The sequence below is a fragment of the Sus scrofa genome, chromosome 6 (genome assembly GCF_000003025.6).
Source record: "Sus scrofa isolate TJ Tabasco breed Duroc chromosome 6, Sscrofa11.1, whole genome shotgun sequence".
NCBI classification, from domain to species: domain Eukaryota; kingdom Metazoa; phylum Chordata; class Mammalia; order Artiodactyla; family Suidae; genus Sus; species Sus scrofa.
In genome coordinates this window covers 37,848,909-37,871,785 of record NC_010448.4, presented here as the reverse complement: position 1 = coordinate 37,871,785, position 22,877 = coordinate 37,848,909, and the positions used below count along the sequence as shown (strand labels likewise).

Here is a 22,877-nt window from a genome sequence, read left to right as displayed (position 1 = left end):
AGGCTAGGGGTCCAATTAGAGCTGTAGCCACCGGCCTACACCAGAGCCACAGCAACCCCAGACCTGAGTCGCATCTGCGACTTACACCACAGCTCACGGCAACGCCAGATCCTTAACCCACTGAGCGAGGCCAGGGATCAAACCCGCAACCTCATGGTTCCTAGGCAGATTCATTAACCACTGAGCCACGACGGGAACTCCCCAAGTGACTTTAAAACAGCAATACACAGTGGGGTATACAAAAAGAACTTTTAAAAAAGAACAAAAAGACAAAAAGAACTTTACAAAAAGAGGAAAAGAAGAGGCTGCAACAGGTTTTGAGTAGTCACGTGGGTGGTGGTAGCGATGGTGGTGCTTTTATTCTGAAACTGTTAGGTGCGCATGTGGGATAAAGCAAACAGGGCTCCACTCACCTTCCCACGGCCCCCTGAGCTCGGCTTGCACGCCTCTGGTGCTCAGTGTGTGCTTTGGTTTTGCCCCTTTATCTTCTACTCGCTCTTTGTTCTAAAAGAATAACCATGAAAACCATCATCATCATCAATGTCACCATTCAGGCCACAAGCATTTGTTGAGCACCTGCCATGCACCTGGGATAGAAGCACTTAGGTTATTTCACATAGTCTCGTAGTAATACTAGAAGGTACATAACTACCATTGTTATTTTAGAGATAAGGACACTGAGGCTTTCCCAAGGTCACCAGGTCCTTTTTACTTTATTTTATTTTTTGTCTTTTTGCCTTTTCTAGGGCTACTCCCGCAGCACACTGAGGTTCCCAGGTTAGGGGTCAAAGCGGAGCTGTAGCCACCAGCCTACACCACAGCCACAGCAGATCCGAGGCACGTCTGCGACCTACACCACAGCTCACGGCGATACCAGATCCTTAACCCACAGAGCAAGGCCAGGGATCAAACCTGCAACCTCATGGTTCCTAGTCGAATTCGTTAACCACTGCACCAGGACAGTAACTCCACCAAGTCCTTTTTAATGGGTCATTGTCTGGCAGGTTAGAGGCAGACATAGCCCCTGACTGCGTGATCTAAATAGATACGGTCTCGAAATACTAAACTAGAAAATCAATTTAACCTCCAAGTGTCAATTTAGATCCATTGGCCATGGTCATTACAGTGCTGGCTTAGATAGGATGCTGAAGTCAGGTAAGAGAGAGAATGTCACTATCGATTAATAATGTCTGCCAGGGAGCTGGGTGGGTGGACCCCATGGTCAACCCTTTATGGTACAGAACACTAGAGCCAGACTGGGTTTAAATGCCACCTTCACCACTTGGCCAAGATGCTTAACTTTTCTGCTTCTCACTTTCCTCATCTGTGAAATGGGAAGAATAATATTATATACTCATAGAGCTAGAGGGAGGGTTGGGAGAGTTAATTTGTGGAATTTCCTGAGAAGTGCACCCAGCTTATGGTAAGTGCCCAGTAGCTTTGGTGATTTTGTCCTGCCTGAGACAGAGGGCAAGATCACTCGGAGCCCACCCAGAGGGGCTCTCAGCTACTCCTCCTTAACTGGATGGTCCACACCAGACCAGTGCATGGGCTCATACTCCTGAAATCCCCCAGAGCTCCTGGTATTTCCAAGTGTAAATATTTCGAGGTGGTCTAACCCTTGCTGCTTCTGAACCTTGGACTGGTACAGCCTCTAAGATTCCTCATGGCACTTGTCACAGAAGCAGGTCTAGTCTCAGCCCAGAGACAGAAGGCCCTGTCTCCTGCCTTGGCTTCAGAGGCCCAACTTGGAGCCCAGAGTCCAAAAAGAGCTCAAAGTTTTGCTGGCATAGCATTTAAAATTTTTAAATTTGTTATCACCATTTTAAATCTAGGAGATATTTACATTAAAATCCTAAATTCCCTTTTGCGGTCATAGAATTGTTCTGCATTTCGATCGTGGTGCAGGTTACTTGCGTAGAGATATTTGTTTAATTGTAAACTTAAAATGTGTATGTTTACGTATGTGTATTTATTGTACATAAATTTTACCTTAACAAAACTGATTAGAAAAAAATTCTAGGAGCTCCTGTTGTGGCTCAGTGGGCTAAAAATCTGATGTTGCCTCTGCGAGGACGTGGGTTCAACCCCTGGCCTGGCTCAGTGGGTTGAGGATCTGGCATTGCCACAAACTGCAGTATAGGTCACAGATGCAGCTCAGATTTGACCCCTTGCCTGGGAACTTCCATGTGCCACAGATGTGGCAGTAAAATTAAAAAAAGAAAGAAAGAAGGAAAGAAAGAGAAAGAAAGAAAGAAAGAAAGAAAGAAAGAAAGAAAGGAAGGAAGGAAGGAAGGAAGGAAGGAAGGAAGGAAGGAAGGAAGGAAGGAAGGAAGGAAGAAAGAAAGAAAGAAAGAAAGAAAGAAAGAAAGAAAGAAAGAAAGAAAGGAAGAAAGAAAGGAGAAAAAAAATTCTAGGTTCTCAGCTCCTTTTGAAAAAAAAAAAATCTGAAGATCTGGCAACAGTAAGCCCACATGGCAAAAATCAGCTGGAGCAATTCCCTCTAACCAGGCACCATAGTCCTCACCTCTCTTGAATGTCTCCCTGACGCTAAGGACGAAGGTTAGCTTAGTTCCACTCTTTTTCCTCTGCTGTGCCCACTTCTCTCAATCCTGTTTCCGGCTCATGCTTTTGAGATGCCAGGACAGCAAGCTTTGCCCCCCTAATAGAAATAACATCATCATGGGAACACTTAATAAGTAAAGGCTAGCTGCTGTCATCATGATTATCGCCAGCATCATCAGTGTGACCCAAATCCCTGCTCTGCAGAGACCTTTCTACAGACTCTGTCCTGCCACCCCCGTAGCTGGGGGAACTGGAAGCATTAGCACGGCCGCCTCCTGTTTCACCCACCAGTAGAGAGGGACTTGAACAGACTGTCCTTTGGCAGACCTTGCTGGGCTCACGCTGTCCTCTCCTTCCCTCTGTCTTTGGTGAAGGGAGGCGCGCGCGCGCGCACACACACACACACACACACACACACACACACACACACGCTGGTTTGTTTTTTTGGGTTTTTTTTCAGGGCTTAACCTTTTGGTCCCTGCCTTGTCGGAAGCATCCAGAAGAAGGAAAAAAGACCCCAAACGCCTCGGCATCTGGAGGACTGAGCCCCTCCGAGCAGCTTGGCTGTGGCTGCGCCCAGTCTGTCCTCCAAGAGAGAGCACGTGGCTGCCAGTAACAACCTGATTCATTGTTCCACCAAACGCAGTGCCCCTGGGCACCCCCTCCTGAGCAGCAAGTGCTAAAACTGAACTGAATTCCACAAATAGCTACATCCCATACTCTCCTAGGAAATACAAAGAGGGTGTCCAGAAAGTCTCCACAATGCACAGTTTTCAGCATCGACAATATGCTGAAGAGCTGGGGCGGGTCTCTGACATCCCCCCATGAGGCCAGCCCTGCCCAGCACACAGAGGGAAGCGGAGGCTTCAAGGGTGGGTGCTAAGGAAGGAGCTGACAGCCTGACTGGAGACTAGATCCACAGCCCTATCAGGAGTTACTGACATGTGTATTAAACACAGACTGGGAGAGAGATCAATCCTGTGCCAGATCAATCACAGGCAAGAAATGGGTCAAGAACTCAGAAAACAGAAAGTTCCATGACTTCACTTTAAATATTTGCAACATGTGTGACAGCTAATTTCACCCATCTATGAGGAGTTCTTACAAATCAAGAAAAAGGCAAAAAGCTGAAATAGGAGAGATAAAGTCATGAGCAAACTAAAACTACAATGAGATAAATTGTTCTACTTTCAGTTATGTTTGAAATATTTCAGACTAAAAACTTTTCTAATTTTTATGAATTAAAAAGAGGCATAGAACCAATTGCCTTATTTGCCTCCTAACTCAAATAAACAAGCTATAAAAATTAATAAATCAGGAAGGCATAAGCTAATTATGGACATTTGAACACTAATTGGTAATATCAAGTTACTGTTTACCATCGTTTTTTCTGTTTACCTTTTAGATATAACAGTATTGAAATACTGTTTTAAACTAGTATTTAAAGATCTAAATACTGAAATGCTTACAGAATAAATGATGCAGTGTCTCAGATTTTCCTCAAAATAATCTGGAAAGAGAGAGGCAGGTGGGGAACATTGGCCTCCAGTTATGGGCTCAAGAATTTCATTATACTAATCTCTATTTTTATAAATGTTTGACTTTCTTTTTTTTTTTTTTTTTCTGTCTTTCGAGGGCATAAGGTGGTTCCCAGGCTTGGGGTTGAATCAAGCTGCAGCTGCCAGCCAACACCACAGACATAGCAACGCAGGATCTGAGCCGTGTCTGTGACCTACACCACAGCTCACAGTAACACCAGATCCTTAACCCACTGAGTAAAGCCAGGGATGGAACCTATGTCCTTATGGATGCTAGTCATATGCATTTCCACTGAGCCAGGACAGGAATTCCCAATGTTTGACATTTTTAATACTAAAATGTATTAGTGGCTGGGGTAGCTGCCAGGGCATGGGTTCAATCTTCAGCCCGGCAGAGCAGGTTAAGAATGGCGCATTGTCACTGCTGTGGCTCAGGTCACTGCTGTGGCACGGGTTCAGTCCCTGGCCTAGGAACTTCCACATGCAGTGGATGTGGCCAACGCCTCCCCCCAAAATACAAGCATAATAAGATGTTTTCATTCACCAGACAGGCAAAGAATCAAAAACTGGATAAGATGCTTTGTTAGCAAAAATGAGGTGACAAATATTCTCACATGTTACTGATAGGAGACTAAATCAGAACAACTTCTTTGAATGTTGGTTTGGATTTATTTTTCATTTATTTATTTATTTTGTCTTTTTGTCTTTTCTGGGGCCGAACCTGCAGCATATGGAAGTTCCCAGGCTAGGGGTCTAATCGGAGCTATAGCCACCAGCCTATGCCAGAGCCATAGCAACTTGGGATCCGAGCTGAGTCTTTGACCTACACCACAGCTGAGGCAATGCCGGATTCTTAACCCACTGAACAAGGCCAGGGATTGAACCCAAAATCTCATGGTTCCCTGTCGGATTTGTTAACAACTGCGCCACAACCAGAACTCCTGGATTTATTTATTATATAAATTAACCCTTTGGCTTAGCATTGCCACTTCTATGAGTGTGTTATATAGATAACCACACTTCCATGGACAGTGACTGCATCATTATTTATAATAGCTAAAAATGAGAAATGATATAAACAAATAACATGTGCCTGATTAACAAAATTAAGATACATCATCAGAAACAGAGCTCTCCGCAACTTTAAGAAAAGAATAGGCGTTCCCATTGTGATGCAGCAGAAACGAACCCAATTAGTATCCATGAGGATGCAGGTACGACCCCTGGCCTCATTCAGTGTGATAAGAATCCAGCATTGCCAGGGATTGTGGTGTAGGTCGCAGAGGTGGCTCCGCTTCTGAGTTGCTGTGGCCAGCAGCTGTAGCTCTGATTCAGCCCCTAGCCTCGGAACTTCTATATGTTGCACATGCAGCCCTAAAAAAAAAAAAAAAAGAACAAGGAAGATTTCTCGCTATAAATATGAAATAATGCCCCAAATATACTAGGTTAAATAAAAATCAAGACCAGTACAATGTGAATAACACTGAGTAAAAACGAAATAAAGAGAAAGATGTGTACACCAATGTGCCTGGAGATAAAGAAACATATCTGGAAGTTTTCAAAGGAACCTGGCTCCTATGGTTGCTTGGGAGCAGGGGTCTGGGGGCTGGGGAGGGAATAGTTTTTACGACACACATATATTAGATTTATTTTCTTTGTTAAAGCTGAGGTTGGCAGAGTTCCCATCGTGGTGCAGCAGAAACGAATCTGACTAGGAACCGTGATGTTGCAGGTTCGATCCCTGGCCTCGCTCAGTGGGTTAAGGATCCGGCATTGCTGTGGCTCTGGCCTAGGCCGGTGGCTACAGCTCCAATTAGACCCCTAGCCTGGGAACCTCCATATGCCACCAGAGAGGCCCTAAAAAAAGACAAAAAGAGAAAAAAAAAAAAAGCTGAGGTTGGCTATTAGTGTCAAGAGCAGAAGGTCACATCTCCCCGGCAGGCCAGGCTCTCAGGGGAGGTGGAGAAAGCAGGGAGCTGGGTGGGAGGGGCAAGCTCTGAAGAGGCTGCAGGGCAGGGAGGGGAAAGGGTCTGCAGAGCGAGTTCTGGCCTGGGTGGGGACGGGGAGGGAAGGCATCCTGCAGCCGCATTCCTCAAAGCCTCAGAAGCCGAAGCAGAGTTAAGCACAGATCCCGTGGACCCCAACCTCTCTCTTGCCAGGGGCTGGGGGGAAACGGCAGGGCTCTGAAAGGGTGGCCCCAGGCCATCTGAGTGTTGCTAAGTGGCTGACCCTTAGCTGTTCCCAAACAGAGTGTTGCCTCTACACACCTCTCTCTCTCACACACAAACACCCCCACTGCAGCCAAGCTTCCATTAGCTGGTGGGTTTGATTATGCAACGCTTGGGAACAGCCGCTCCCAGAAATGCCACACTCCACCCCCAGGCTCCGGCTCCTGCCTGGCCTGTGTCCCCATGCGTCACTGTCAACACTCATCTCCCCACAGGCAGCTGCACACTCTGCCCACTCTGGGACACAGCACAAGGTTGAGGACAGGAAGGGAGGGGGCTTTGGGTTTCTGAAGGGGAGGCTCTGTCAGGGTAACCTGATCCATCCTCACCTGCCTTCCACCCCAGGTGTAAAAGAGAAGTCCCTGAGACGCCAAAGAAGAGTAACTGCCCACCTCTCTCTAACAGCTCATCTGTCCCCCAATTCTACCCACCCTGCACAGCTCAGGCTCCCACGGTCCTCACCAGAGCACAGCCTCTCCCTTTCCCTGGGAAAAATCCACCTGTCCTGCCCTGTCTGGAAAGCCGTCCATGACCTTTGAGGTTCCATCTTTCCTTTTTCCCACCACCTGGCCACGCAGAAGGCACGAGAGGGGACCACAACCCTCCAGCCCTCCTAAGACCAGCTTCCTGGCCAGTCTCCCCATCAGGGCCCCGGAGCCTCCCTTCAGCCAGAAGGGAAGCAGGAACCAACCTCCGCAGGGCCATCGGCCAGGCTTCCCTTTCTCCAGGGGACAGTCCCTTGCATGATGAAATCCACCACCTTCGAGTTCTGGAACACGGCCCCCACCAAAGCTATGGCCTTGTCCACGGCCACCACCATCCGGAAGAGGGCTTCCAGCCTGGCGCCGTGCTGGGCGGCCTCCTGTCGCCCAGCCCTCACCAGCTCCAGGACCTCTGGCCACCCAGCCTGCGTGTCAGCTGTGGGAGCACATTCGGCCCCAGCCGGGCCCAGGACGCGGGAGGCCTCCAGCCGGTGCAGGCCTTGCTCCAGGTGGCCCATGCCTTGGTACACGCACTGCAGCTTCTCCGTGACATCTTCTTGGAAGTGTAAGAGTTTGTCAACCTTCTCATTCAGCATGTTAAGCTTTTTGTCCATGGTGGTTAAGCAGGCCTTGCCCAACCCCGGGAGCCCCTGGGCCCCTAGACTCTCCTTGGGGGCTCCTGACATCCTGATGAAGACTTGTCAAGGGCGAGGAATCGGGGCAGCCACAGATCTCTGGCTTTCACTTGGGCAGCGGTGGCTGGAAGTTCATTGTTTCTTTAGCTAAGGATCGCCTGGGTTGTTCAGGGAGCCCCAAGGACCAGGCTCTCTCTGAGCCGTTGTCTCGCTTATCTCCCACTGCGCTGTGGCCATGAGTGACGGGCTGGGCTTGGCCCGGGCCCTTCTCCTGGGGGGCCCCTTTGACATCATGGCAGCATTTAACATTCCTCTTTGAGAGGCTGCTGATGGGCAAATATTTTAAGAATCTCCCAGGGCAGGCAGGAGTTGGTGTAGCTGAAACTAAAGGTTAGGAAAAAAGGGAACCTTTAGGTAATGTCCTAAAGGCTGGACTCTACGAGGGGGCCAGGGGTCCCAGGGCAGAGGAAGGCCTTTAGAGGGCCAAAGCAGTGAAGAACAGATGGGGTGCCATCCGCCGCACACACTTCTAATTCCCAATGAGAAGCAAGACCAAAACAGAAAGAAATGTGAGGCCGTTCCACAAAGCTCTGACTCTGGCCATGATAGGAAATTTGATGCTTCTGCAAATTAATAAAAACACAACGTTGGTGCTGATGCCCCCAAAGAGGTTAGGCTTCTGTGGGGTGAGTTTGCAAGTCCCTCCCCACCCGGGGCCCCCAGTCACTAGTCACCTGTACCTAAAAATAGAAAAGAGGGACAACGGCCTAGACTACTTGCCAAGTCTCATCCCGAAGGTCATGTTCCTTGCAGAAGCCTCTGGGGAACATCTGCCAGCGACCCTCCGCTCCCACAAGGTGCCGGTATCAGGCCCCCAGTCTCTTAACCAAACCGAAGCCCACAGCAAGGCCCTGGAGAGCAAGGGGGCCCATGTTTCGTACGGCTTCCAAATGTTCTAGCCTCAGAAATCCTCAGTTCAAATGAAACTTTTATAGAAGCATCCATAAATATAGCAGACAGAAGTTCCCTTGCACAGAAGCGGGTTAAGGATCCAGCATTGAAATTGTCCCTGTAGCGGCTCAGGTCACTTCTGTGATGTGGGTTCAGTCCCTAGCCCTGGAATTTCCACATGCCATGGGCAGGGCCAAATAAATAAATGAAGAAGGACAGCAGATAAAAGGACATGCTCAAGCTGACACGAAGATGGGGCCCGAGGGGCACCACAGAGCCCGAGGCTGCCCCAAACCCACTGATAACACCTGTATCTGGGCCCTCAGAGGAAACAGCCAGCGGAGGGACTCTGTCCAAGGTGGCCCCAGCACATGGCCTTCTGAGGCTAGCTCAGCTGTGGTCAAGGCCAGCCCTGGGGAGAGGAAGCTTAGCACGCTCTAAACTTCCTGCTTCTGAATAAAAGGCGTGATGAGAATCAATTTTGACCTGGAACTGTGACACCTAAAGGACTTTAAGGTCATGTTGTTGTCTTAAGCTGCAGGTGAGCAGTAAACACAGTGTGCTATCTACACAAGTGAGGCTTGGCCACAGACCCCTTGCCACCCACCCTCTGTCGGGACCACTGCGCTTAGCAGCCCCGGTGGAATCCAGACCCACTTCTGGGAGCACCGTCCGGGTGTCACCGGCGGAATGGCCCAGAGCAAAGGAGCGCGAATCTCTCACATTCACTGTGATTTCAAACACATAAACAAACTCTGCTTGGAAAAAGAAATGTGGGACACACCAGTCTCCAGTTCCTCTTTGGGCTTCCCTGTGCACTTCAGCAGGACCTCCTCTGCCACTGAAAGAAAACCAGCATCTGACGAGGGAATCTGACTCACTCTGCAGTTCCTGCTTAATACTTTCCTGTGGAACTACAGTTCCCTGGATGCAACCTTGGGAAGTGGCCGCCTAGAGACATTTCTGGAAGTCGAACACCCAGCACAGCATCTGTCCTTTAGGAGGTGCTGATCATCTTTGTAAAACGAAGTTCCCCCCCGAGTCTAAAGAAACAGATGGAAATCTCTATGAGCGAGCTCCCCGCAGCGCTGGAACAGGCTGCTTCCCTATGGCCGCTGCTCCAGAGATCTTCAGAGCAGTTTGCATCCAGGCAAGTCCTAGATTAATAAAGCCTGGAAAGATAGCTTGAAAGTCCAGATGAACACAAAGGACACAAATAAATGTCCCCTACACATATTTATATCAAAACCTAATTGTTCAAATTACCAAAGGATTTGCCCCAGGTCTCCCTTAAGCAACAAGTGATTGCAAGGCAGCTGGTTTACTACAAACGAGGCTGCTGGTCCTCCACTCTCCCAGAACCACCTTAAAATCCCCTGAGGCCAGAACAGCGCCTCTTTGTCTTGTCTTATCCCCAGGCGCGCCAACATGCCTGGCACATGGGTATTCAAAACAATTGTGTGGAAGGAATGAACTAGGGAGGCTCCAACAGGAGCAGGAGGCTGGGCTGACCATTGGAAGAATCGTGGAAGGAGGAGGCAGCAGCTGGGGTTTCCCAGAATAATCAAGAGTACAAACGGAGTTCCCGCTGTGGCTCAGTGGGTTAAGAATCTGACCACAGTGGCTAGGGTTAGTGTGGGGGAACAGGTTCAATCCCCAGCCCAATGCAGTGGTTGAGGGATCTGGCCTTGCCGCAGCTGCAGCATAGGTTGCAGCTATGGCTTGGATTCATAGGTTGCAGCTATGGCTTGGAACTTCCGTATGCTGCAGATGAAGCCATCAAATTAAAAAAAAAAAAAAAAGTACAGAGCAGGAAGCCCTGACAATTCCCAGAAGTAAGCTCTGGGAGTCTCTGGGAGAAAACTCAGAATGTGCCAACAGGACAGGTTCTTAAGCCTCTTTGATGCAAAAGAGCAGCCAGGAGGCTAGCTTTGAACCCCTTCCACTTCTTGGCCTACAGGAGAAGTGAGTTTATGAGCACATGGGTTCTCTGAGGGCCGATGCACGGCTTCTCTCCAGCTCCCCTGATTTATGGGCACACACAGCAGGAGCCATGGGTGACACTTTTAGGGCAATGATGCCTGTGCAGAGGATGCAGGAGGCATTCCACCCACCAAGTCAAGAGAACAGAGATCAGGGAAGAGGTGGCCAAGCTGGATGGACACTGAGTAGCAAGTGCAAGACACCTCACCTTTCCTGGGGGAGGACGTCCCGCTGATCCACCCCCGATAAAACACAGGCTGACCTCAGTTTGCCATAGGCTGGGGTCAGTATGCACTGAACCCTCAGTTTCCTCCCTCGCCTTTCTGGTGACAACCAGCTTTCCCTGAAGAACCCCAGGGAGGCCACAGACCCTGAGACGCCAGGTGGAGGAAGAGGGGCACAGAAATGCAAGGCCGAGGAGTCCATCCAAAGCCGTGGCCCTCCTCCTCCCCGCCCTCCCTACACGTCAGAGAGCTTCAGTGGTCCACAGTACAACCTTCTCTGCACTGGCTTTGGGGTCCCTTGGGAGTGCCCCATCTGATCCTCAACAAAGCCAAAAACACCCACCAGGTTTTTGTGCCTTATTCTGAAATATGCACAGACAAAAAGGAATGATCACTAGGTAGTCAAAGGAAGCCCCCAAGATGGAAAGGAGAGCCCCAAACAAATAAACAGGAATGTAATTGTGGAGGAAACGAAGAAAGCAAAAAATAGAAGGAATTTTCCAAAAAGGCTCTCATTAGTAACCACAGAAGAGTGTGAAAGGCTCTTCCAACCATTAAAAAAGAAGAGGGCATTGGGGGAAAGAACAAGTATAAAATAAAAGAGAGGGCCTGGAATTATGAATACCAATGTTAAGATTTAAAAATCCAGTATCGGGAGTTCCCGTAATGGCGCAGTGGTTAACAAATCTGACTAGGAACCATGAGGTTGCAAGTTTGATCCCTGGCCTCACTCAGTGGGTTAAGGATCCGTTGTTGCCGTGAGCTGTGGTGTAGATCGAAGATGAGGCTCTGATCTGGTGTTGCGGTTGCTGTGGCTGTGGTGTAGGCCGGCAGCTGTAGCTCCAATTGGACCCCTAGCCTGGGAACCTCCGTATGCTGCAGGTGTGGCCCTAAAAAGCATAGTAATAATAATAATAATAATTAATAATAATAATTTGATATCGGTACTAGAAAACAAGGTTAAGATAATCTAGAAAACAGAACTGAAATATGAAGATGTGTACATTATGAGAGAAAGAGAAGAGACACAGTTAATCCAGCAGGGCCTACATCTAATTAACTGGAGTTTCAAGGAAGAAATGAAAGAAAAAGGGAAGGAATTTATCAAAGAAATACTACAGACACTATGCAATTTTAAATCAGAGGAATAAATAGAAGATTATAAAAGCTCTCTAAAATTTAAAAGAAAAAAAAAATCACATACCAAAGAACTAGAATCAGAACGACATCTGACTTATCCTAAAAACACCAGGATGTGGCAAGACAGGTTGGTTGTAAAATTCTAGACTGGAGAGCATTTCTCCTTGGAATTCTGTGAGACACTGCGCCACTGTCAGAGGACAGAATGAAGGGTTTTAAGACCTGCAATTGTAAACAATTGTTTACATCTTTGTTTGTCATTGTGGTTGTATTTTTGGCTGTGCCCATGGCATGCAGAAGTTCCAGGGCCAAGGACTGAACCCTTTCCACAGCTGTAGCCTGAGCCACAGCAGGGACAACACCAGATCCTTAACCCACTGAGCCACCAAAAGATGCAAAAGTTTCCTGTGCACCTTTTTTAAGGAAGCTGCTTGGAGGAAAACTCCAGAAAAAGCAGGAATTAAACAAACAAAACAGAGCTCCAGAAAACAACATCTTTACCCTAGGCCCAAAGTTGAAGCAGGAGGACGGAGAGTCCCCAAAAGGAAGGACTTCAGGGGAGAAAAAAAGAGTATATAAAATATAATTAAAGACATGTAGTAAAATGTTCAGAGCCTGGGGCCTGGCATCAGACTACCTGGATTTAACTCTCACCTCTGCCAGTTATTAGGCAGAATCATGGGCCAGTTTATTTAACCTTTCTGAGTCTGGATTTCCTGGGCTATAACATAATAGCAACAAGCACACTTCATGGAGTTGTCAGGAGGGTCACGTGAGAATGCTCGCAGGGCACCTGGAACAGAGCTTGGCACACTGAGTGCTCGAATGTCAGCGTTGGTACGATGCTGGAGATGGCCAAGGGGGAACAGAAGGAATCAGACTCCAAAATCAGAGTTCTCACAGGAAAGAAGGAAAGTAAAGTACAAGATTGAACCTTCAGCGAATAAGATTTACATATTATAATATTACACTATAGGTAGTATATTATACCATCATCAATACTTTATTCAGTTAAACAGTGATATGTTTTATGAGGGTCGGGAAAGGAAAGTGGGGAGAGTTAAATCTTCATTTATCTGAAGAAGAAGTCTTTTGATAGGGAATAAAATTGATGAGGGGAGAATTGGAGGCAAATACCGGGAGACGAAGCTCAAAGACTTCAGGAGCTGGCCGCCGGGGAGCAGGAGGGGAAGCAGGCTTTGCGGAGCTCAAGGGCACCACATCTGCGGGCAGCGGTTGTGTGGTAGACGTCCCAGGTTTGTAGATTTAGTACAAGTGTGGCAGCACAGGGTCTTGTTCTAACAAAATTAAATAGCCTGACAGTTTTCTGAGAGATGGAGGCCATATGTCTTTTTTTTGCCTTTTCTAGGGCCGCTCCCCCGGCATATGGAGGTTCCCAGGCTAGGGGTCGAATCGGAGCTGTAGCCACCGGCCTACACCAAAGCCACAGCAACGTGGGATCCGAGCTGCATCTGCAACCTACACCACAGCTCATGGCAACGCCGGATCCTTAGCCCACTGAGCAAGGCCAGGGATCGAACCCACAACCTCATGGTTCCTAGTTGGATTCGTTAACCACTGAGCCACAACGGGAACTCCCGGAGGGCATGTGTCTTGAGTAAAGGTGTACGTTCCTTCTTCCCCATCTGAGCACCCGTGTGGGTCAGCTGCATACCTGGAGTTTACCTAACCTCTCTGAACGCAGCTTTCCTCGTTTGTAAAGGGGGCTCATAACAGTGCAGTAACCTCGGGGCTGTTTGAGTATTTGTATAAGTCAAACACTCAGCACAGCACCCGGCCTGTGACACGTCCACGAAAACGGTAGAGACTGAAATTCACCCACCCTCCCCCAATGCCCAACCCCACTCCCAAGCCAGTCAGCCATCAAGGATGGCAGTGTACTCAGTCACCTCTTTGGGGTGGGAGGAGCAGGAGGAAGGGGGTGTCTTCTTAAGTCAGCTCCCCCAGCCGCCTGGCCCAGCCTGGCCCCCTCCCCTGCATGCACCATTGGCTGGCGTGCACGGTCAGTGCAAAGACGTCCTCCGTGAAGCCGTGCTTAAGTGTGAAAGGAAATCAGAGATGAAGGAGGACCTAAGCAGGTCTCACAGGGTTCAATGCGGACAGCGGGGTTGGCTGCCTTGTCTGCCCGGCACATCTTGCATTATTAGTCAGGAAAGGCCCCGTGCTGACCATCCCCATGCTGCACCCTTCAATCAAAGCTTCCTGGTGATGGAGTTTCTTGGTCTAAGAGGACCCAGATCTGGGGAACAATTGTCACCGAGACTCCCTTAGTCCCGTGATGCTAACAATCACATCCCAGGCTCCTACTTCAAAGCAGCCCAGCCTGCTTACCGCAAATATCTGGGTGTAATCCGACGCCCGCTGCTGGCCTCTGGTGCTGGGACTGCGAAGTGTCAGAGGGGGGCACAGAGTCCCCATCCTGCTGCTGCTGCTGCTGCTGCTGCGGCTGTGCCAACCCAGTGTTTACTCTGCCTGGAGATGCCCGACTGCGTGGAGCCCTAGGAACGAGGTGGGCCAGCCGGCCGGGATGACTTCTCTAGAACTCAGTCCGAAGATAAGCCTGGCATTTCCACTTATCTCTGAGCCTGCCCAGGGCCCCAGAGGCATCCAAGGCTTCACTCGGTTATCTGCTTTGCTGGGCGGTATCTGCCTCCCCGGGGGCCTACTTCCTGCATCACTTAGCGGAGTGTCCAGTGTGAAACAAACACCGTGTGGTCCGAGGAGAGAGGAAAGAAAAAGGGAGTCCTAGGATAAAGCTGACTTGAGTTCAAAAGCCAGAATCCTAGGGCAGGGGCCCAGATGCGCTGGGACTCCCTGCAGCTTCAAGCAGCTCTCCGGGACAGAGCAGAGCCCGGAGGAGCCCCAGAATGGATGGCTTTCTTCACGGGGACTGCTTGCATCCTGGCTGGGAACCTGGTGACTTATCTCCAGGCTGGGAGGGACCACCTGTTGCCTCTTCACGTAAAACTTAGGAAGCAGCAAAGACAATGAGAGCCCCTAAAGCGGGGGACAGGCGCAGGGAGGGAGAGGGCCAGGACCTGCGGCTTCTACAGAACAAGATGCCAAGCTTCAACTCCGCTATTGCCCTCAGGGAGACTCCCTGGACAGATCTTCCCAGAGTTCCCCAGGGGGAGGCCAAGCCCTCCACACACCCTGGCATGTATGGGCAGAGACAGACACACACACAGACAGACGGGCAGATACACACGCCTTTCCCTCCAGGAGCCCCACCTCGCCTGGCGTGGCAGACAGGAATCAGAGAAAGAGCTTCGGGCTTTTGAGATTAGCTTGCTTTTCTGAACCTGACCATGACCATGCTAAGCACTTAAGCTGCAGATGTCTTACGTACACCTTGCTCCAACCCTATTGGGTAGATGACTATTTATCATCCCCGTTTTACAGATGGGGATTGATCTAGAGAACACAAGCGGCTCACCCAAGTCCACACAGCCAGATAATAATGGAGCTGGAATTTCAGCTCAGGTTGATAACACACAGTCTTGCCACTTTGTAGAGTGATTCTCCATTCTCACTTTGTCTCTGAGACCCAGAGAGGGGAAGGGACTTTCTGAAGCTCACACGAGTAGGTCAGAGATAGAGACAAGACCAGGGAGCCAAACTGTGGCCCTGAGTGGCCCTGGAACACTCCACCCTGCTCTCTGGGTTTGAGAAGGGCGGGTATCTCGTGAAGCTGGTCTCTGCCCACAGGCTCAGCTCTGACAGTGGGCTGAGGAGATGAGGAGGGGGGCCACAGGGCAGGAACCCCAAGATGCTGTACTGGCTGCCTGTTCTTTCATAGAAAAAATGTCTACAGCTTGTCTCCTCTGCCACCCAGAGAGACAGCCACGGTCCTGCCAGGATGAATCCAGGAAATGTGCTTGGGGATAAAACCAAAGTCAAGTTGGCCTCTCTGAAGCAGAGAGGGACAGGACAGCTGCATGGAATCCTGGCCTGGGCTTCAGGAAAGTCTTCTTTAGCTCTCAGGCGGCTGGTGGGTTTGCTCCCAGGATCTCCTGTCTGTGGTCAGCATTCGTACCCCCGGTTGAAGGCTTTCTATGTCGTCACTTCCTTTCCCACATGCCTAGTCAAAATTATTCCCTGCCAAGCACAGTCAGAAGGAATCAGCCTGGAAATACCAGAGAAGAACAAAAAGCACCCTCAGGAGCCAAATCCACACCAGCAGCTACTCATTCATTCAACATTTACAGAGCAACACTTATTAGGAATCTCTAAAAGCACTAATATTTATCGAGCATTTCCATGGGCCAGGCGCTGTGCTACGTCTTTATATAAATTACCTTTTTTTCCTCACAGCAATTCTCAAAGGAAGAGACTGCTCTCCCCATTTTGTAGACAAGTAAACTGAGGCTTGGAATGAAGCCACTTTCCAAAGTCAGTGGATATCAATGCAGGCGGCCAGACACCTGAATCTGCTTACAGATGAAAGGGATCTCACTAAAACATCTTTTTTGTCCGCCCCGAGGCATATGGATTTCCCCGGCCAGGGAACAGATCTGAACCGCAGGTGCAGCCTAAGCCACAGCTGTGGCAATGCCAGATCCCTAACCCATTATGCCGGGCCAGGGATTGAACCCATGTCCCAGCCTGTTGTGCCACAATGGGAACTCCTAACCGAAACACCCTGTCTAGAACCTAACTTTGCCTCTCGGGGCTGAATTTGCCAACTGCCAATTCAGATACACGATTATATTTGCAAGTTGGCACTCAGCCAACCTGTTTCATGCCTACATACTGTATTGCCCGCCCTCCTACCAGCTCACACTGGTAAAGTGTCTCTGCCTGCAAAGTGCTTTGATGTGTGCTCACACAACTACCTGAGGCGCATGAATTATGATTCTATTTTTTTTTTTAACCAATACACCTGCAGTATAAGAAGTTCCCAGGATAGAGGTTGAATTGGAGCTGCAGCTGCAGGTCTACGCCACAGTCACAGCCACACATTGGATCCGAGCCACATCCACGATCTATGCTGCAGCTTGCAGCAACACCGGATCTTTAACCCACTGAGCGAGGCCAGGGATCAAACCCCCAACCTTGTGGACACTATATATCGAGTTCTTAACCTGCTGATCCACAATGGGAAATAATCCTTATTTTACTCATAAAGAGACTGAGGCTCCCAGAGAGAGTCGGTGGAGAGCTGGCCTTGGCCTCAGGGCCTGTGTTCACTGCAGTAAGTGAGGTTTCTAACCACAAATACTTGCACACACACACACAATCACTTTGGGTCCCCCAAATCACCTGGCCTGACAGGAATGAAGGAAGGGGCTGCAGGCTTTTGATATTAGTTCATTTTCTGAGTCTGACCAGGGCAGTCTCTATGCTAAGCACTTTAGCTGCAACGTTTTATTTTTTGGTTTTTGGTTTTTGTTTTAGGACTGCACCAGCAAGTTCTCAGGCTAAGGGTCAAATCAGAGCTGTAGCTGCTGGCTTACACCACAGACACAGCCATACCAGATCCGAGCCTCATCTGTGACCTACTCCACAGCTCATGGCAACACCGGATCCTTAACCCACTGAGCGAGGCCAGGGATCGAACCCACGTCTTCATGGATACTAGTCGGCTCAGTACTGCTGAGCCACAACAGGAATTTCCTATCTTATTGAAACCCCGTGATTGTGCTGACACTTAGTAGCTCAGAACTCTGCTTGTGTTATGGGAAACTCAGAAAGTCTAGGCAGGAGCAAACTTAATGCACTGGAACAACGAGAAAGTGGGATTATCACTGACCACAGAGTGTGAAGCATGTGGGCAGGATGGGGGCGAAATTACGTGATGGAGCATTGTGTCCAGCCTTCCTGTATATGATAGAAAGAATTTTGTCTGCATCTGCTCCAATTCTCCCCCTTGGTCTATCTGTACCCTCTGAGGAGAGCCTGGTCTCAAAACTTGGGGTATTGGATCTGAGGAATGGAGGAGAGATCTGAGATCTGGAGGAGAGAATTTGGTGAGCTGGGTAGCAAAGCACCAAGATGGGGAGAGGGAAAGAGAGGAGAGAGAGAGAGACACACAGAGCAGGGACTGGGGTTGGGGAGCAGCAGACCTGGGGCAGCCCCACGATGCGAGCAAATGGGTGAGAAAAGAAGGGAGGGTTTGGAGATGCGTGTGCTGCAGCGTGTGAATGGTCAAGGGAACCGTGAGGAGGGTGGCAGGGTGGCCAGCCCTCCACAGCCCCGAGTCTTTGCAGAAACTCAGTCACCTGATGCCAACTAATTTAGGGTGTAAGAAGGAGGTGAAGAAATTGGGGACAATGGAATTCCCGTCGTAGCGCAGTGAAAACAAATCCGACTAGTATCCATGAGGATGCGGATTCGATCCCTGGCCTGGCTCAATGGGTTAAGGATTGGGCGTTGCCGTGAGCTGTGGTGTATGTCGCAGACGCAGCTCAGATCTGGTGTGGCTGTGGCTGTGGCTGTGGCTGTGGCTGTGGTGTAGGCTGGCAGCTGTAGCTCCAATTCTACCCCTAACCTGGGAACGTCCATATGCCATGGGTTCGGCCATAAAAAGCAAAAATAAGAAAGAAAGAAAAAAATTGGGGAAAAAATGGCACAGTAAAAGGACTTCTTGGAAGAAACAAGCTTGAGCTGAGCCTTGATTGATGGATGAGATTTGGGGAGGCCAAGGAAAGGGTGGTTGGAATTGGGGTACAGAGTGAACAAAGCCCCACATGGGGCCTGGAAGATGGGAGTGACAAGCGCAGAGACTGGCCTTGGGTAGGGAGGTATCAGTGGAAGCCAAATGATTCAGCAGGCAGGACCCTTAAGAAAGTGGACCTTCCCCAGAAGACAAGCAGAGACATTTAGACCCGAAGCAGCAAGATAAAGGAACAGTCATCCTGCGGAATGTTTCCAGGTGGGAACTAACATGATAATACTAGTGTCTAAGGATGGATGGAATAATTACATAAGTGTAGGGGACAGACTCAGAAGTGACACAAAACCACTTCTGAGTTTTTTTGTTTTTTTGTTTGTTTGTTTTTTTTGTTTTTTTTTTTGGTCTTTTTAGGGCTGCACCCGTGGTATATGGAAGTTTCCAGCCTAGGGGTCAAATCAGAGCTGCAGCTGCCAGCCTATACCACAGCCACAGCCACGCCAGATCCGAGCCTCATCTGCAACTTACATCACAGCTCACCACAACACGGATCCTTAACCCACTGAGCCAGGCCAGGAATTGAACCCTCATCCTCATGGATACTAGTTAGGTTTGTTACTGCTGAGCCATGACAGGAACTCCACCACTTCTGGGATGCTTTATATCCTGGGTGTTGGCTGCACTGGAACATGCCCGTGTGCAAACAGGTCTGCAGTATTCAATTCAGTGAGCTCTAAGATCTGTGCGTTGTGCTGCACGCAAGCCCTGCCTTCATCAAGTTCTGTTAGTAGGAAAAAAGGGGAGGAAGGGGGGACGGGTGGACCTTCCAGCAGGGGGCAAATGGACTGGGAGGGCACTGGCTCATCATCTGCTAAAATCAGCAAGTGTTTACCAGTTCTGGGATCTGTGCTGTTGCCAAAACACAGGAGTGCTAAGGAAGCAGAGTGACATCTGAGAGAACAAGTCTTTAAATTTCTTTTGCAAGTGCTGACTGATGTCCTGAGGCCCTCATTCCACCACCCGGCCTGCCCACAACAGAAGCAGGACCCCTCCCCACTGTGGGCCAGACCCTGAGGAGGTGAAGACCTCACCCCCAAAGCAGGTCACAGAACGGCAAGTACATACATTAGCATCCCACTTTTATCTACAATAAACACATACGGGGGGAGTTCCTTTCATGGCTCACTGGTAACAAACCCGACTAGTATCAATGAGGACTCGGGTTTGATCCCTGGCCTTGCTCAGTGGGTTAAGGACCAGGCATTTCCTTGAGCTGCGGCTCAGATCCCATGTTGTTGTGGCTGCAGAGCTACAGCTCCAATTGTACCCCTAGCCTGGGAACTTCCATTTGCTGCAGGTGTGGCCCTAAAAAGCAAAATAAATAAATAAATAAACAAATAAATAAATAAAATATACATATATGGGGAAGTTCCTGGTGTCCCAGTGCTTAGGAATCCGAGCTTTAACTGCTGTGGCCCCAGGTTCAATCCCTGGCCTGGGAACTGAGATCCCACCCACATCAAGCCACTGCATGCTGCAGCCAAAAATATCAATAATAAAATAAATAAAATATACTCATATGTTACTACAGTTAATTCTGTAGGAGAGAATTGCAGATGATCTTTATTTTCTACATTTCATTTATATAATTATTCTAATTTTAAGTGTACTGTTTGTGTTATTAAACCAGTTTATTTCTCTATAATAGGTACCATTCACCTGGCCCCACAGGAATTATTCCAGACAGACAATATGTACCAGAGAGACGTTTAATTAATCAAGAACAGAGTGACAGACTCCCTCAGGAACCCAGCTGAGAGAAAACAACATTTAATAACCTTATAGGGAGATCTGAGTTCAATCGCTCAGCCTTAAATGAACAGAACAAATGTATATATAACAGATGCAGGACTCTCCAGAAATAATAAAGCCCTGGGAGAGAGAGCAACGCTCCCTCTCTGCGCTTTGTTTTTTAAATAGATTTTGCCCCTTTCCAACCTGGGAACAAATGTTCCAGGCACCTCATAAACTATACGGAAGAATTATTGGGGGGATTTTTTAGTGCAAAGTTGACAAACATTTGGAAACCATCAATGACCACAGCATTCTCAGATGATCTGAGTACCCACTTAATCACAGCAAGGTTTGAAAACAGTTTTGAAGTCTGAATTACACATGCAATTCCCCCAAATCTGCACAAAAACAAAGACAAGTCCATGCACTTAAAATTGTTAGTTTTTATTACTGTTTGCTTTTTGGTCACACTCTAAATGTGTTTTCCGGAGAATCTACTCAAGCCTAATGCACCTGCTGAAAACACACACACACAGTAAGTTTAACCTCTGCACTTACATACCACCTTCCATCCATGGATCTTGAGTGGGCTGTCAGAAATGTTTTCATAAGTCCCCAGTGAGATGGGTAAATATTGTTACCTCCATCTTATATGCAGATAAACTTAAACATGGGGCCAGCTAAGTGGCTTGTCAACGGTTATAACCCAAGACGAAATCCATGCAAGCCAACTTCTAGTCTCCCTTCCTCTGCTGACTGTGCCTTTGAGCTTCGTCGTTAGCCCCCACTTAAATCATGCTCTCAGACCATTGTTTCCCGGGTGATGGAGGTGGCATTCTATTTCCTGCCCTGAATCTGGCCGGGGGCCCTGGCGGCACCGCATTTAGCCACAAGTGCATCAGCCTTGCGTGAGTGGGTACAGCTTGGCTCCTTGGAAACCTAAGTGGCATGTGTCAGCTGGCACCGGTCTGCTGAGAGCCACTCCAGGCCACGCTGCTAACTCCTTCATCACTAGCTCAGAGCAGCCCATAATGAAGGCAATGACGTCTCTCCAGGAGCCAGGTGAACAAATGGAACGGCTCAAAGGCAAACCCTCTGGCTGGATGTCGGTGAGGAAATAACCCTTACATGCCTGGGACCCAGGCCCCGAGTCCAGTCCCAACTCTAGCCTGCTCTTTCCTCTGGACAGAGTGTGATGGTGACTGATTACATTCCTGACAGGCAGCTGAATTTACACGTCCCGTTTCCAGTTGCAGGGTTTATTTTTATGGTTCATTAATTAATGTGTCCTGGAATGACCATTCAGAATCAAATTAATGTGTCCTAGAATGACCATTCAGAACCACCTCCAGAAGAAGAAGAAAGTTGCTGGGACATCCATCAGGTAATCAGAGTTACCACCTGAAAAGTCATACTTAGAAATTAGGAGCGGAGATATTTTTGTGAATTCTCTGCCATTTGGTCAGTAAATACCATATACTCTTTTTTTTGTTTTTTGTTTTTTGGTTTTTTTTTTTTTTTTTTTGTCCTTTTTAGAGTCACACCCTTGGCATATGGAGATTCCCAGGCTAGGGGTCAAGTCAGAGCTGCAGCTGCCGGCCTACACCACAGCTCACAGCAACGCCAGATCCTTAACCCACTGGGCAAGGCCAGGGATCGAACCTGCGTCCTCGTGGATAGTAGTCAGATTCGTTTCTGCTGAGCCACGACGGAAACTCCTACTGTCATTTTTAATTAGCTTCAACTTCTTTGCCTCTAATAAGTCCCTGTTAACCTTACTGGAAGGTCATGTGCATCACAGGAACTAGACGCTGGGTTGGTTGCCCTTCCTGCCCACCTGCTCCCAAAGCGCCGCGTACATATTCCCATCAGATCCTGTGAGCGAGGACAACAGCCCTGCCAAGCACTTACCTTGTGCCAGGCACCCTGCCTAGCACTTCACTTTTTTTTTTTTTTTTAAATTCTAGGTATTACCATTAATATTCTCATTTTAGAGATAAGGAGGTCACGAAGTCACTGTATTGGTTTCCTGTGATTGCTATAACAAATTACCACAAACTTGTGGCTTAAACCAACAGAAACTTATTCTCCCACAATTCTGGAGGCCAGAAATCTGAAACCAGTATCACTGGGCCAAACCAAGGGGTCACCAGGGCTATGCTTTCTCTGGAGGCTCCGGGGCAAGAGCGTTCCTTGCCTTTTCCAGCATCTGGGAGCAGCTGGCATTTCCTGGTTTGTGGCCGATCACTGAAGCCTCTGCCTCCACAATCACTCTGCCTTTCCAACTCCCATGCGTGCGTCAGATCCCCTGCTTCCCTTTTATAATGATATATGTGACTGTATTTAGGGCCCACCTGTATGGTCCAGGGTAATGGTCCCATCTCAAGCTCTTTAACTTAATCACACCGGCAAAGCTCTTTTTGTTTTTTTTTTGGCAAAGCTCTTTTTTTTTTTTTTTTTTTTTTTTTGCCGTGCACAGTGACATTCACAGGCTCCAGGGGTAAGGATGCGAATTCCTTAGGAGAGGGGGTGGGCATCACTGGCCTCCCAGTCACTCCTCTAAAAGGTAGTATCCTCAGGTTTTGCTTCTCGTGTACTCGTGAAGGTTCACTGGCTGAGTGGCGAATGTGGAGCCCAGAGGTCAGAGTTCAAGCTCTGGTGCTAGGCAGACTGAGGTTGGAAGCCCAGCTCTACCACTTACCA

At 48.7% G+C, this 22,877-nt stretch overlaps 1 protein-coding gene across 4 annotated transcripts in view; it reads right to left on the bottom strand.

Annotated features, from left to right (window-relative positions):
• Window positions 1-21,669, bottom strand: part of MYLK3 (myosin light chain kinase 3) — a 70,746-nt gene extending 49,077 nt beyond the window's left edge. The window contains exons 1-3 of one of the 4 annotated variants that reach the window (XM_021094243.1): window positions 20,733-21,669; window positions 14,099-15,893; window positions 414-504 (exon numbers count right to left, since the gene is read on the bottom strand). In XM_021094243.1, the coding sequence (XP_020949902.1) occupies window positions 414-504; window positions 14,099-14,185 (178 nt within the window). In that variant the 5' untranslated portion in view covers window positions 14,186-15,893; window positions 20,733-21,669. Of the gene's footprint in view, window positions 1-413; window positions 505-7,022; window positions 7,828-14,098; window positions 15,894-20,732 lie in introns of those variants that run through there. The other 3 variants (XM_021094244.1, XM_021094245.1, XM_021094242.1) reach the window with 3 other exon arrangements.